At 36.5% G+C, this 17037-nt stretch overlaps 2 protein-coding genes across 2 annotated transcripts; one reads left to right on the top strand and one right to left on the bottom strand.

The window, feature by feature from the left end:
• Positions 1-57: 57 nt before the first annotated feature.
• On the bottom strand, positions 58-12787 carry LOC108079643 (uncharacterized). The gene is made up of 7 exons (XM_017174033.3): positions 12772-12787; positions 12128-12231; positions 1888-2445; positions 1633-1827; positions 1437-1568; positions 1114-1369; positions 58-865 (listed from the first exon to the last, which is right to left on the bottom strand). Exons 3-7 carry the CDS (start codon positions 2236-2238, stop codon positions 672-674), a joined length of 1128 nt encoding a protein of 375 aa, XP_017029522.1. The 5' UTR covers positions 2239-2445; positions 12128-12231; positions 12772-12787; the 3' UTR covers positions 58-671.
• Positions 12788-13764: 977 nt separating this feature from the next.
• LOC108079547 (uncharacterized) lies at positions 13765-17035 on the top strand. The gene is made up of 4 exons (XM_017173885.1): positions 13765-13920; positions 13983-14074; positions 14904-15192; positions 15270-17035. The coding sequence occupies exons 1-4, from the start codon at positions 13913-13915 to the stop codon at positions 16951-16953; spliced, it is 2073 nt and encodes a 690-aa protein (XP_017029374.1). The 5' UTR covers positions 13765-13912; the 3' UTR covers positions 16954-17035.
• The last annotated feature ends 2 nt before the right edge of the window (positions 17036-17037 follow it).

Genomic DNA, 17037 nt, shown 5'->3' with positions numbered 1-17037 from the left:
TCTTTGAAACTAACCATTTTTTATATATAAAATTTAGTTAAAAACTCACTGAAGTTTCGTTTTTCTTGAATTATTTTTTGTTTTTATTAAAAAATAAGCAAAACTACGTTTATAACAAGTTGATTTCCATTTCCATGCTCATTGTAATTTCTAATTTCTTCAATTTTGCTTGCAATTTGTCGCGTTACCTTGATACCGTATTCTTTTTTCTTTGTTTACCAATTAGTTTTTCCTTTTGTTCATATATATATTTAGTTATAGCTCAACACATTGACCAATTTTCAAATGTTTTCTTTGGTGTTCGTATAACTAATCAAATGGGCTTCGATCTGGTTGATCTGCTTCGTTTCAAATTTCATCTGGTTGTTCTTTAAATTCTTTAAATTTCTCTCTCTCTTTGACATACACACACAATTTATTAAATTTATTATTGTTGTTTGCTTCGCTCTCGGCTTAAATATTTTCTCTCTCTGTGTTTTTTGGTGTCTCATCCCGACGAGTTTTGCCTTTAAACTAATTAACAGTTTGGTTTCTTACATTGACCGAAATGCTTGTGCAACAATGCTTCCTTCCAATTTTGTATTCTCGAATTCTGGTAGCTGAGAGATCTCTGTAATTCTTCCGTTTCGCTGTTCGTCGTCTTCTTCTTCTGGCTGAGGAATTAAAAACTATCACGCACTAGAATTATCATTGGAACGGGACGTGGATGGACCGGCATTGCCCTGATCATCGCCCAGCACGAAAGTGGGACTCTGGCGGGATGTATAGTGGTAGCCTTCTCTATAGCGCTGATTGGGTTTCGACCGTGCGGTTTGTGTGTGACCCAATGCTGGACGCTGATTGTTGAGCTCATTGGGTCGTTTGGCTAAGGATTAAAAATAATTAAATAATTAATTAACTAAGTTAAGATGAGATTTTTATGGTTCAGGTCTTCTATTGCCTATAAAAGAGAGAGAGCTTAAAAGAACTACTCTTTTTGGGAGTTTCTTAATGAAAGAACATCCAAACACAGGCTTAAATGAGAACCTTTCTTCGCAAATAAAAATCCTACTTTTTGTGAGCAGCTTTTTCTCTTTCGACCGAAGAACCGAGGGAAGATACTAGTATCCTTACCAGGTATATAAGGCTTTTGATTATAGGACGATTGTTGTTGTTGGTTATATAGATCCGACGATGTGGCATTGCCATTATGATGATACGGCGTTGCCTGCAGATCGGTGCTACAATTAATGGGACTCATTGGCGTCATCTCGCGATCCTCGATAAACAATTCGCTGGCATCGTCGGGCACCTGACGGTACTGAGTCCAGGGCCAGGATGCAATGCCCGATAAAAGAAATGCCTCCAAGGCGCACAAATAGCCTATAATCTATATTTTAAAAAATTTTTTAAATTAATATTTATTGAATATCATTAAGTAAATAAGTAAACCTCACCCCTGTGGCCAGCAGCGTGTCCTTGGAATGCTTGGACACCCAGGTGTATTCAGTGGCATACAGCACCATGTGGACAAGCAATGTGGAGCTCAAAATAAATATCAAACCAATACTCAGGTACATCCACGTATTCTGTGGATAAATATTACATTATATTTAAGATTTTCCAATTTTAAAAACTCCACAAAAAACCCACCACTTTAGTCCAATTGAATGGGAACATGAGGGCTATATGCGATATATCCAGAAAGAGCATGAGGCATGTGATGAGTAGCGAGAAGAGCGCACAGAAGACCATCAGCCTCAGGCGTCCGATGAGTGGCAGTAGAAAGAGGCCCACCTGTACGGTGCCTGCAGAGCATTCGCAGGCCAGACAGGCGGCCGAGGATAACTATTTAAATTTTAAAATTAATTAGAACAATTTAGAGCCTCCATCCCGATCTAAACTTACCACCAATAGTATGCGCACAATCCCTGTAGGCGATTTCAAGTGTTGCGGATCACAGTGGAGGGCCACGCCCCAGGGCATCGGGGTGTGTCCGCCCCTCTGCTTATAGTTGGCATGCGAGTCCCAGGAGGTGCACGTACCCAGCGGCGATTCCAGGGACAACGAGTGCGAATGGGAGTGAGCTAGGGAGAGCTCGCCGGCCCTGCTGCCAGCTATCTCAAAGTCCTGCTCATCTTCTAGCTGACAGCAGACCGGCTCCAGCTCTAGCTCCCGAATCTCGTCCAGCAGCAGTTCTATCTCGTCCGTGCCATATAGATCAGATACAGACGGTATATAACGTTGGGGTTGTTGCATTGCCCGTGCCGGGATGTGTCCCACATCACCGATGGTTGCCCCTCAACTGTCAAACACTGCCGCCTCCTCGTCTTGTCTCCTCTACACGTTTCCGTTTCCGGTTTCGTTTTTCCGTTTCCTTGTATACGTTTTACTGTTTTTCTCTCGATATCTCTCCTTGTGGCTTCTCTTTAGGGGTCTCTTTTTCTCTCTTAATTAACTGATTACCTGAAAAAATATTAGTTTATAAATTATAAATTTAATAATAGTAAATATTGGGATATCTTTAGGTTTATTTCAAAACTAAAAAAATCTCCTTGAAAATGAGTCTTTCTCTAAACTTTTCTCTTCATTCCCTTAAAGCTATTGAAATTGATAACTGCCGAGCGTTGCCTGCCCCCGAGGCTCATTAGGTTCCAGTCTCCCCCTTACCCCCCTATTTCCATTCCCATACCCCCTCTGTGGCCTCCGCCTGTGCATAACCATAACGGTAATTTGATATGAGTCGTCGACGACGACTTTGACGTTGCCGCTGCCTGGCTGTCACTCATACGCCATGTGGGCCGCGCCATCGAGGGGCTATCCCCCAGGGTGCTGCCAATCTGAATACACTTTCTCCAGCGTATAGACGCCGCGGGCAACGACAACTTTCTGGGCAAATACGCGTTTAAACGTAAATATAAGGAAAAGTAGTAGAATTTTTAAAGGAAAAGGGGGGAGTAAGAGTAGCCAAGGGTGGTGAGGGGAGAGAGTTTGGAAAGAGCCTGGTGAAAAGCAAAATCACAACGATAATGATGATGGTGATGGATGGGCCTATGTTTGGGAACTTCAAAGGAGCAGAAATAACAGAAAAATGTAAAGTTCAATAGAAGGGAAAACTTTTTAAATTATGAAAATATTTTTTATTATTTTGAAAATCAAAGAAAATATTGGAATATTGGAAATTTTGTTAAAGTTTTCGGAAGATTGAACTAAAAATTAAATTCTAAATTCTAGAATTTCTAAATAAATATTATAAAAAAAGAATAAAAAATTATAGAACGCTAAAATGGTTTATAAAATATTTTTCTTCAGTTTTAAATTTTTTATAAAATATATTTTCTTCAGTTTTTTAATAAATAAATAATTTTTTTTCAATTAATGGCCTTTTCTTGTACAAATTAATTGCTAAATAATGACCATAACTTAATAATATTTATTTAAAAATACCTTAAAGTATTAAATTCTTATAAGATTTTAGTTGTATTTAATTATTTATTTAATTCTTACAAGACTTTAATTAAATTTAATACAAAATTAAAGAATAAAATATATATATATTTTTCGAAAATTTTACTACAGTAAAATAATTTATTTTATAATCAATTTAATTTAATTTATATCTATTATAAATTAAGTTTTAAATTAATAAGTAACAAATTCAAGATTATTTTATTATTATTAATTTTAAATAAAAACCTTACCTATGTTCAAACTCCCTGATAAATTCCCCCATCACCTGCTCTGTTCCACCCACTTAATCCCCCTCAGAATCTAATTAAAATCCCATCGAATCCCTGCCAAATTGTGTTATGCACATGTCATTATAAAAGCCACTGCGAAACTATTTCCAGCTCTTGTGCATTAATCACAGAGATTCCCAGCAGAGTTACCTCTTGGCTGGCATTTCATTTATTATTTTTTTTAATTGCGTCTGAAGCGCGGTGTTCGATGGGTCTGACTCCCTGTGGATACCAACCAGAGGATGTGGTGGCTGCCAACTGGAAATTAAATCGAATTGGTTTCGTGTGTGTGAGATTCCCTTTATTTTTTCACACTTTTCCCCTTTTGCTGGATTTTCCTGCTTGCCATGTTATTTTTCCACACACACACACACACACACACTTGGACAATTAACACAGTCAAGCAAAGGAGGTGGTATGCTGATGGCTACATGAAAGCCAAACTCCCAGGAGAAAATTTCAACAATTTTCAGATGTCCGGCCGCATTCTCCTTGGGCTGTCATAATCAGGACATCTCGGATGAAGGTAGCTTATGCTCCTTGTTGTCAGTTGTCCTGCTGTTTTTGTGCAGCAGCAGCAGCACAAGGACTCCCCGACAGGACAGGACACGAGAAATGCAGCTGGAAGGCAGGCAGGCAGGTAGGATGTGGCAAGGGGTCAAAATAGCACATGTACTTGCACTATATATGCATTGGTATGTACATCTCTCTCGGGACAGGCAATGTAACAATTTGTTCCATCTCTTTCTCATTGCTCTTACTCTCTCTCTCTCTCTCTCTCGCTTTCTAGTTTTTGTGAAGTTTTTGCTGTGCTCGTGCTGTCCTTGCTCTAGTTTCAGCGCCCGAATGTCCTCAGCCTCCTTTTTGGTCTTCGGTCTGGGTTTCCAGCCTCCTCCCCCCAATCCACGCCCTTATCTCTCGGCCCGTTATCGCTGCTGCTGCTGCCGCTCGAGTGCCTAATGAGAGTCCTTGTCAGCAGATCTCCTGGCCAAGGACCTGCATCTCACTACCTTATCCAATTTACCCATCGATTGTCGAGCCCAGCTCTCCCTCTGATTTTATCACCCCCTCCAGCGAGTGATTCAGAGATAATGCAAAATTGATTCAACACACACACATGCTCTCGTTAAAATTCAATTAACGCATTATTCAATCATTGAATTGCCAGTTGAAAGCATAATTTATATATGAGAATTGATAATAGAATTGATTATTGAAATAATTATTCAACTATTAATTGATTTGAGCTGTTAAATAATACGAAAATTATGCTTTTTAGGTGACGGGAAATTTCTGGAGGGGAATATATAATATTATAAATATTGTATTTATTGTTAAAATAATAAGTTTTGTGTTAAAAAAATTTAAATTAATTTAATTAAATATATTTATAGAAATTATATGAATTTCAACTATAATTAAAATTAAATCCCCCAGGAATCAGTTACAAATATAACAAAAAACCTCTGCTTTTAAAGTTTTTATTCAAATTTTAATTTAATTACATCAAATATCTTTTTAAAATATATTAATTTAAATATAAACAAATTTAAATTGAATACTTAAGTACAAAATATACCAAAAAACCCTAGTTTTATGCCATAAATTACTTTCCTTATCTAAAATCCTTCTACTATATTGCCCACCCAAGTATCTGTGCATGTGATAAATACAGCTTTTTGTGCTTGAAATCAATTATGCTGATCGGCATTTATAAACTGACTTGCCTTCCTGCGAGGCTCCTACGACTTCCTTCGAGGCAGGGTCGCCAGGCGGCCACAGGAAGTGCAAGTGCTGTGTATGCAAATTTATTGTCAATGGAAAAAGGGGGCAGCAGGCATTGTAAAGGAGAGCTGAAGGGTTGGACACTCGACGTCGCCCCGACTGCATTTCTTATTTATGAACGTGCATAGACAATGCTTTCGGGGTCTTGTCCTGCTCCTCCTCACAGCTCGCAGGACATGTGTGCTTGCAACTTTTGTCGCATTCAATGGACCAAAGTTGCCGTAAATAACTTTTAATAGAATTTTTAATGGGCAGCTCGTCTCGGTCGGTCGTCGGAATGAATGGCCTTTGGGCAATTTGGTTTTAATATAGATTACCATAATGATTTGCCAAATGCAATGAAATGTGGTTGAGAGGCTAAAGAGAGAAAATAAAAAAGTGTTGAGTGCGGTTTAGAAAGGATATGGTTTTGGGTTTATTTTTAGAACAGTGAGGAATGGTTATTGGTTATTTTATATTTATAAAAATGGTGTAAAGTTCTTTTTGAATAAATAAAATGTATTTTAACTCGCTTAGAATGAATATAAAAGCATTTTTTAAGGAGTAAATATAATAGTATTTATTTTTATATTTATTCTAAACGTATAAAAACTAAAGGTAACTATTAGAAACTACCCTCAACACTATATCACAAAATAATCTTTGTAATATCTTTGTTCTTAAAATTATAGATAAAATGTATAATTTATTATTTAAATAATTTTAAACCTTATATACATTCCTGTCCAAATCTCCATAAGTTTTTAAGAATAATCTAATATTAAACCAAATATTTAATCATTTCCCAAGCACGTCTAGCTCTCCTAACTCTTTCGCAAATTTTCCCTTTCCCAGGACCATCAAATATTTTACATTATTAATCAATTTCCATTTCAAAAGCATTGGAAAACTTTATGCATTTTAAACTAAATTTCTGGCCACACGAACTCTAACTTATTGACTGAAAAATAAATAGATGAAACTTGCAGGTGGGGGAAACTTATCAGACAAGTGCACACAATAAACCATGGCTTAGAAGGGCCAGGAAAAACTTCGGACCTGCGTATAAATTTTGGCTTTAAATTATTGGAATATTTTCAGTGCTTTGGTCTTCTTTTTTTTTTGGCGGCTATTTATTTTTCGGCGTTGTTGCCTGAATGCAGACAACTTGACTATCGTCCTCAATTCTCAATGCAGGGAAAAACTGCGGGAACTGTGTGCTGGGGGTACTGGGACTGGAGGACCTTTTCCTACTTATTATGCCGCCGCATGTTTCTCTATGTTTGCTCTTTTGCGGAATTATCGATTACAAATGAATATTTCATTAGGGGGAAGGGGAACTGAAGGGAGAGGGCGCCAAATGAAGCGAAGGAAATAGGGAGACTAGGGAGAGCTGAGGGGAGCCTCGCACCTGGCTGACTTCCGCTTCCGTTTCCGGGTAGCGCGACACTCTGGCCTGGCGATTTTCAATTAAAATGCAGCATACTTTTCGCGCTTTCGTTAAGCATTCTTTAAGCACGGTAGGGAAATATTTACAGTGAGGAAAAATATTTACTTTTTATATTAAAATATTTAAAACAAAGTAAATTTTCCTATAAAATGTTTAGCTGGTTTCAAATCACTTTGGAATATTTATTGTTTAATTAAAACCAAAGACAAGTTTGATTTTCAATAACAAATACTTGATTTATATTTAATTTATCTATTTTTTAGTATTTTTAATTTAATGAAAAAACATTTTCTATGATGAAAACCATTTATAGATTTTATTTTAGCAGAATTAATATATAAAATTAAATATTAGAGAACATTTCTTGTAAATTAAATTCTTTTAAAATTATTTTTATTTCATAATTACTTCTTAAAATTCTTTTTTAATCTTTCCTTTTCACAAATATTTTATTTCAGTGTATTGTACACATTCCTTGCCATTTCTTTTTCCTATTCTCGCTCTCTCTCCCTTTTGGGCTCTTTAAAATGCTGTTTAATGTATGTCCCCACTTCTGTTTTGTGTCGCATAATTACCAATGCCAGGATAATTAAGGCAGCGCCGTGCTGCCAGGCCAGGACACACACAAAAAAGGACAACGAGTCCCGAATGCGGGTCCCGACCCGAGGGACTCCCCAAAACAAAATTGGGTATGGGTATGCAAAGGGGGACTTGGACTGGAGGACCAAAAAGTAGGTGGTGGCTTCAGTGGTGCGAGCACGTGACTAACGGTAATGGCACGCCAAATCACAGGAGAAATGAATTGTTTGCCGGGCGGGAGTGCTCGGAATGCCAAATGCGAATAAGAGAGAGAGAGAGTGTAACAGGATTTTCAGCCCAGGATGTCCAAATTATATTATGCTAAAAATATTTTATAGAAGATTTTATTTACTAACGAAGGTGTCACCTTTTTTTAACTACATTTTGGGAGTAGAGAAGGTTTTTGGTGGAAAGATGTGAACTATAAAAATGTTTAAAATTGTTTAATAAATATTTTTACCTTAAAAAGGTTCATAAATAAATATAGTTATTGTAGACTCTAATTTCTTATGTCTAAAAATAATATATAAAACTCATTTTAATAATATTTTAAGATCCTAAAAATAGTTCCTAGCTTATTAGATAAAGAAAATCACTTTCTTAAATTTTATTTATTGCTTCAAGACACTTTTATAAAATATTTAAAACCCAAATAAATTCCCAATTAAAATTAAAACAAAGCTTAAAGTATACACCTCCTCTTTGCCTTTAAAAGCCAACCCTTAAATCAATTAAAGATAAAACTTGTGCCGCCCTCAGCTTTAATTTCAATTAAACAAAGGTGTTCAGAGCCTTGGAAAAAGGTTTCCCCATTTCCCCCATTTCCCCCTTTTTCCCCTTCTTTTTTTTAGAGGCAACTCGTGATCCTCTTATGCAAAACTCCTGCAAAACTCCACTTCAGCCTGCCATATATCCTGCATATCCTCCATTCCCCTTTGCCCCCCAACGAAACTCGAGCAGAAAGTGATTAAGGCTCACGTTTCGGGATTACGTAAGCTCCTACAGGGATACTTAGCCAGCTGGGCCGTTGAAAGCGTTTATATACATATATAGGGAAACGGTGAGAGAGTGTGTTGTGTGTGTGTCTGCTAAGCATATCATGTGTTTATGCGCGATTCCCCAATAAAACCATTTTTACCTGGCTTTTCGGGGCGTCCCCTAACACGTGAGCTTCATATAAAAAAAAAAACGAGAGTAAGGAGAAGTGGAAAGCAGGCCTCGTCATTTCATGGACGTTGCAGCACGCGAGGGGTGCCCCTAGCCCCCCTGTGCCACTATTTTTCCTCTTTCACTTTTGTTGGGATTTCCCTTTTCGCCTTGTCCCCCCTCCGAGCTCTGCGTAAACACAGCTATTAAATGCCAACTGACCCCAAATGCTGACCGACTCGGTTACAGTTGCTCTACAATTAGGAAAATGAATCTAGGAAAATGTGGGAAAATTTAGGTAAATAGAAAAATTAGAAGTAAAAATGATTTGAAAATTTTAAGTAATATAGGAATATATTATATATTTTTTATATAATTATTTTTTGTAGCTAAATAATTTTGTTATAAAAAAATATTCTATAAAAAAGATTTGAGTACCTTAGGGCATTTTCCGATTTACTAATTGCAGTTTAATTTATAAATATAATAAAATAGCTAGACTTATCTTTGGTAAAAAAACTAGATTTCTATATATTTTTTGTATTATTTTAAAAAGGTTTTTTAGACTAATGTCATTTTTTTAATATTCTTATAATATTCTAAGTGCTATTTCTAATATTTAATACAAGAAAATTATCATTAATAAAATTCCTTCGTATTTAAAATAAAAAAATATTATAAAATTATACTATGATTTTACTCTACATCATTTCCTATATTTAAAGACCTTGTGTATTTTAATTGTTTATACTTTTAAATATATTTGTAAATGGTTCCGTTTTAATCATAAAATTAAAATATTTCGCAAAGTTTTTTACTAATATTTTAATTGACTCGTTTATATATCGTATTCATACAAAAATAAATCCTAAAAATAATCATTTTCAAATCAAAACTTTGTAAATTAAACTTGAAACTTTACCATGATTTTAAAACCCTACTTTAAGCCTAGATCCTCCACTATTACAATCTTTAGTGACATATAAAACCAAGTTAAGCCTTAACCAACCTCGATTGTATTTAATTGCCCCCCGAAAAGCCACTCCCCCCTCAACGAATTGCTACTAAACGGGCGGTGCAACAACCTCGCTTAGTTGCAGCCGGACGACCTTGAACCAGTTTTCATTTCTAAAAAATTTCCCCGCACACAAAAAGGGCGCAAGCAGGGCAACTTATTAGAAGAAGACTTTTGGCAAACTTCGAGAAACTCTCGCAAATATCCAGGAATATTAATCAGGCTCTGAGAGTCTAACAGCAATTTAATTGCAGCCACATACTCGGACGCAGAGGATGTGCTGTGGGTGGATGAAGGATGAGACTGGGGAGATGAGGATGAGCGTGAGGCTCCTATGACAGCAAACTAAAAATAAACAAATGAGCCAAGCCAGAGACACACAGGGAAAAAATAGACGACACAGAACGAGTTGTGGCCGAAGCGCGGAAAAGTGCGCTTGCGTAAGGAGAGGAAAATTAGAGAGAAAATTAAAAGGAAAAACAGACAGGGAGAGTATGATACTCTCTCAGCGAAAGAGAGAGCCGAGGTTATTGTTGTGGCTGCAGAAGGATTTCAAGGAAGTGAAATAGCGCTGCAGACTGAATTTTTCACACAGACAAAGTTTCCTATCTGCTTCCTCTTCCTTCATTTTCCTAGGCTTTTCCTAGCTGCCACTTCCTGTGTATCAGCGAGTGTGTGTGTGTGTGCGTGTGTATGTGCGGTGAATTGAAAATAGATTTTTTGGTGATTTCACATTTAGTTTTTGATCTTTAATTTTGATATGAAATATATAGAGAGAATAACTAGTTTTTTTGTATATAATTTTGAAGATTATTAAATATTTTATAATATATATTTTATTAATAATATTTTATTATATATTTTTTTTAAAGATTAATAAGTATTTCGATGTTAACAAACATTTTATTGCTTTATAATTTTTTGTAATTAAATGACAAATATTTTACAAGACAAATAATTCGTAGAAATTAATTATTAAAAAATATTGTTATCGATTATTAAATATTTTATAATATATATTTAAATAATAATATTTTATTATATAATATATATTTTCAAACATTTCATCTTTAATTTCTGGAATTAAATGACGATATTCCGAGGCATGTTTTTCCGAGAAATTAAATATGAAATAATATAGAATGTTTATAAATAGTTTCCCTAATTAAATATCATAAATTAGACTGTTTTATTACTATTATTATTATTATTTCCCCTTCAGGTTCCTTGAACTCTGAATCTACCTGAATCGATTACTGACTAAAGACCTCTAATGGCAGGTAATTCCTTCTAAGAGCCCCATTTATATTAAATATTCCTCTATTATGGCTTCCATAAATTCAAGTGCTAATTATTGTTGGGTAATTAAGTATCAATAATAGGAATAATTAAGCATAAATAACAAAAGATATTCTGCTTTAGGAATTATTCCAAGGCATTAACGATGTTTTACCCATAATATATAATATTTTGTATATATTTAGAATGTTTTTTTAGATAAATAAACTAAAAACAAAGAGCTGTAATATTTGTTTATTTTTTAACTTGGTTTTCTTAATTTAAAAATTAAATTTGTTGAACTATTTTATAGCTGGACTTTAGAAACTTTTTGAATGAAAAAGTATTCCTTTTGCTTCTTTTATTGTTTTTATTAAGATAACTAATTATATTCTTTAAAAATGTATTGTATTTTCTAATCAAGTCAATAATATAATACAATAAACTTTGATAAACTTATCAACATTATTCGAGTTGAAATCTACTCCATTCAGTGCTCACTAAACTAATAATGAAGTTAAACATTTAATTTGTTTAATAAATAAATTATAAAAAATCTTTTTAGATAAATAAATAAACAAACTATCCACTCCAATACTTATTTATAACTCTATAAACCCCAATTTGTTTTATATTTAGCCAAGAACTTGGTTCAATTGAACCAATTCGCAGGCTGAACTTTTGCACCAACACAAACAGGCTCGCACGCCCCATAGGCTAGTCTGCTCTCCTCATAGTAGCCTTATCCTTTCCTCCAAGAGAGTGTGCCAGTGTGTGTGTGTGGCTCAAAGTGTTATATTGACATTTGGCTACATAATGATTTATGCTGCTGCAGGAGAAGCAGAGGAGCAGCTCGAGCGAACGAGAAGCGATCTCTGGCTCCTTGTAATTCCTGCTGCTATTTTTAGGGGCAATGGCCATAATTTATTTTTATTTACGGAAAAGGAAGAGCACAAGGAAAGCCACACACACACACTCACAAAAACACTCATCTATTGATGGATTTTTTTTTGTAAGGGGGCAGGGGGCAAGCGAAGGGCAAACGCTGGAAAGCATGCTACGATTTTTGTGGCGGAATCTCGCTGGGCTTCGAGGGGGTTTCAGCAGGGTTTTTGGGGGCTAAGGACTAACGTGTTCGTGTATACAACTAGTTAAATAAATTTACACTTGACCCACCTTTTTATATCCACCGCTATATATGTATATATAGCTTTTTTTATATACTATTTCTGTGTGACTCCCAAATGCGCGGCACGTTTCTCCGTTTCTCTAGCAAAAATCTTTCGAAAATGGCTCGTTTTTTATTTTATTTATTTTTATATGTGTTGCACATGTGTGTGTGTGTGTGTGTGTCTGTGGCAGTGTGTGTGTATGGTGTGTGTGTGTGTGTGTGGTGTTGGTGTGAGTGGATGGCGGGTGGCAATGCCAGTTCATTCATGGACCAAAATCTGCTCGATGTGTGTGTGTGCAAAGCAGGAAGCTGGCATTTTTTATTTGCGATTTCCTGATTTTATTTTATATTTTCAACTCGCCGATTTCCGTATTTATTGAGTTTTTTGTTGAGCATTTTTGCACTTGATTTGATTTTTTCGTAGTATTTACAAGCTTTCTTTAGGTGTTTTTTTCTTCTTATTTTATATTAACTCCGCGGCGCAGCAAACAACAATTTTCACACATTTTCACACACACACTCGCACGAAAATCATTGCTCAGTATGCACGACGGCTTTCCACGGGCTTTTCATTTTCCCAAACGCCAACCCGCGCCGCCTCGCCTTGCCATTTGGGCCATGCTGCCTTTTCCGACTTTTCCTGCTTTACTTTTGCTGCCTTTTCTACTGCCTTTCAGCATTGGCTTCTAAGAACTTTTCTTTGGGGCTGGAGGGGGCGATCGTTTCTATATATATTTGATATATATTTCTTTATAATGCAAAACAGCAAAACGGAACAAACGTCAAACCAAACTGAGTCTGAAACACACGCTGTTTTCTATCGCAAAAAACGCGAACCGACTGCCACGAAAGCCAGCAAACGACTGAGCCCCAAAAGCCCCAAAAAAGAGAGAGAGAGATGTTAATGGAGAACTCTCAGAGAGAAAGAGAGAGAGTAGGTAGGGGAAACTGAGAAATTGAGAAAGCTGCGTGCACATCCTTTGCAGAGGCGTTAAATGTTCCCGGAACCAGCTCAGAGGAGCCAATGAAAGTCATTCGAGATATGATGGAAATACACTGAGAAAAGGGATATATTTATAAAAATCCCTTTTAGCATTCACCATTTTATATAAATACATTTTATTAAAATTATTTAAGGAATATTTAACCCTAAAATTACTAAGTAGATACTGATGACACTGAAACATTTGCTATTGCTTAATATAATAATATATATAAAATATATAAATTAGGGAAATATTTTTAAAAAATCTAGAAAAGTTTTTTAGAATTACAAAAAAAAAACTCCAAAGTCTATATTTAAAATGTAAAAATTTCAGCATAAGCTTTTTAAGAAAACAAATTATTTATAGAACAAAAAGTTAACAAATCTAGTAAGTCATTTATAGAACCCGCAATCCATATTTATTGAAATAAATTGCCTTAATAATAACAATAATAATAATAATTCTATCAATAATGTACCTGTTTACCATTATTAAATTTTATAGCTTCAAACAAATGCTTTTGATAACGCCCTATGCTCCGTATCAATTTTTATTGCAGTGCACAGCAAAGAGCGGGTCGCTGATAAGCTGGAAAGTAAAACCGAAGCCCCAACGAAGCTCGTCTATTGAGATCAGTTGTGTTTGAAAGACGGAGAGGAGCGAACGTGGCTCTGAAGAATTGAAAATTAATAGAACCAGGAGAGCAAAATATACGAACCATACATACTATATAGTGCAGCTATACTAAATAGAGCTTAGAAGTCGGGGTCTTCTTAATATATATTTCTGGGAAATCGAAACAAAATGGAAAGGTAATTTAAAATCTTTATATATAAATATATATTCCAATTCTCCTATATATTATATTTCCTAGTTTCTGGCAAGAGTTGAAATCGCTATTGAAGACCCTGCTCTGCTTTGTGGTGGCTTTGATGCTGGTGCCTTTGCTGCTCTTATCGTTTCTGTGTAAGTGATCGATCCCCAGCAGTGATCGATGATCAATGATCGATCGGTGATCATCGATCCGCGACACGCGCTGTGCCTCACTGATAAGCCACATAAATCAAGAACTTCAAAAGGGGCCGGCTATATAAATATAAATATAATCGAGGCATGGGTTGATTAACCATTAAAAAGGATCAGAGGTTTATAGAGAGATCTTTAGAGAGAGATAGAACGAGAGAAGAGAGAGAGAGAGGTTAGGAGAGAGTGAAAGAAAGAGAGAGTGAGTGAGATAAGGCTTTTGTTTATAAATAATAGATTACCTGTTGCACCTTTGCGGAACCCAGACGAGCGGCCAGGCGAACCTTGACCAACTGAATTACTCATAAAATTTTGCCATTGATAAGCCGGCTCTTCGATGCTTGATACCGGGTAATCGCCTTGGTATAAGGGCATATGAGCTTCTATCTGGTTTTTTGTGTTCAATTTTTATATGTTAATCGTGCGTAGATTAAATAATTTTGGCAGACTCATGCCTTTCTCAATAAGGTTTTTATTAATCTTATATACTATGAACTTTAGTTTTACGTTTTCTGTACAATTTAAAATTAAATATAAAAAGGATTTTTTTCTTTTTTTAATTATTTTAATATTACAACTCAAGGGGAAAACAATGTTTCATTAAAATAATATTTTTTTATGGTTTCTAAAACAATTAGAGGGCATTTTATCTTCGATCCAACTATCCTTTTTTATATTATAACCTTTTAACTTGGTCTGCTTTTCTTTTACTCATTATATTTAGTATTAATTATTATTAAAAATATGATCTATTTAATATTTGTTCTTCCAGGCGCCCACCTTGGCAACGAACTATCCAACTATGTGCTTAGCATCAAGTATCCCAACCTCACCATCTCAAAGTCCAACAAGATCCGGACTTTAATCGACACGCCAAAGAATGCGGGCATCTTTCATTTTCTGCTCCAAGTGGAGGGCAATTGTGATTTCGAGAGGATCAAGCGTTCATATGCCCAATATCTGACGGATCTGAGAGATAAAACGGGAATGCTAAGGTTTCCCAAATTGCGACAAAAGCTGGTGACTTGCTGGGGACACTACGCTTGGGTTAATGATAATAGGTGAGTTTTTAGAGGAGTATGTAAATTTTTTAATATTTTTATACTTCTATATACTTCCTTATTCCTCCCCGTTATAGTGGCTTCAATATCAACAACCATGTCCTGCTCAGCACCCACAAATACCGCGGCCGTCCCGTCACTGAATCGAATATCCAAGACTATGTCAGCGAACTGGCCACCAAGTACATACCCTCGGACCTACCCCAGTGGCAGGTGATCGTCATACCCAACTCGGACAGCACTCAGCCGTATTACATACTCATAAAGCTGCATCATCTGATAATTGCCGAAGAGGAGGATCTGCATGTGAGTGAAATGCTGCTACTACAGGATCCTCACAAGAAACACCTGATGACCCTCAGTGATGGCTTGGAGCAGAGAAGCTCGAATCAGAAGCAACTCTCCCATTTTGTGCGGAAACCGGAGCACATTAGTCGTCTGATGAATCACTTGGTGCATCTGGTGATCTGTCGCTGGCAAAAGTTCATCTACGAATTTGATTCCCTGGAGACACCCGATGGTGCCTCGTCTGCGGTTCAAGTGAGGAATCTCAGTCAGTTGGCCTCTTTGGTCCTGATAATCCTGGTCAATGTGTTTCTGGGCTATTGGAGGAGTCGTTCGGTGTTGCAGAAACTCAAAAGGCGTTCGGTCACCTATAGAAATGAAGTGGGTCGCTTTCAAACTGTTAGATTATTACTAAACAGAGAACTAGAGCAAAGAAATCTCAGCTGGTTGGTGGCCAGAAATGCCATATACAACAGCTTACAGCCCACTAACTTGGCCAAGGTTTGGACTCGGTTTCTGTGGCGGTTAAATCTCAATCATGTTTTGCTTTTACCCTATCACTTTTATTGCGAAATTCTGGCCTTTACTGATGTCCTGATCAAGGGTCAAACTTCTTACTCCTCGACTTACTGTGCCAGACTTCATTTATATGTGCCCCTCTTGCTCTATGCCCAACTGGAGTTCTTCAAGATCTGTTGGGAGCTCTTCAAGGCTCCAAGAAATATCTATGAGGTGCTCTTTGAACAGCCCACCAAGGAGTTGAATATCCTACACAAAAAGTCCTATTCAGGCAGAAAAATAGTCTCCTTTAGCAGGTCTCTAAGTGGAGCCCAACTCAGGCTGCGAAATAAGGATAAATTCAATAAGGATCTCAGGGAATCTGACTTTAGTTTGACTTGCCTAGCTGGCGCTGTTCATGATTACTTAGACACCTTCTCGGGGGATATGCAGGTTCCAAGATACCTTAATACCACCTGCAGGACCATAGACAAGGGATATTTCACAGACAGAGTGGGGGATAAGTCGAAGAATATTGGTGGTGTGGTCTTTTTGCAATTACCTTTGAGGGAACCCGATGCAGATCACACCAAAGAACTCCACGATGTTGTGGAGAGAATCAGGAATCAGCAGATCATGATATATTTGGCTTCAATAGGTCAGACCAAGTTTAGTCTTCTGACTTCCTTGATACCTCATGTTCTCACCAAAATCTTTATAAACTTTTTCTCATACAATTTCCCCATTACCATCACCGAGATTTATGGAGCCACTGATGAGTTCCAATCGGCTTGGGGTCAAAAAGTTCAGGATGTCCTTCTTTTCCGGCCACCACAATCCAAAACTTGCCTTTCCTTGAATCTCCATCGCTTTGGGGACAAATACCGCTTGGCTGTAATGGCGGATACTCACCTGGCCCCGGATCACACGACCATCACGAGGTCTTTTGAACGTTATATGGAAACAATCACTCTGTGAATGGGTTTCTAGGAGAAAGGGGAGTCCATATTTATCATGTAAAAATTTTTAAAAATATATATAATAAAAACTATTTATCCAAGT

The sequence above is a fragment of the Drosophila kikkawai genome, chromosome 2L (assembly GCF_030179895.1).
Source record: "Drosophila kikkawai strain 14028-0561.14 chromosome 2L, DkikHiC1v2, whole genome shotgun sequence".
Lineage (NCBI taxonomy): Eukaryota > Metazoa > Arthropoda > Insecta > Diptera > Drosophilidae > Drosophila > Drosophila kikkawai.
The sequence above is the reverse complement of the archived record's forward strand: the minus strand, read 5'-3'. Positions and strand labels throughout refer to the sequence as shown.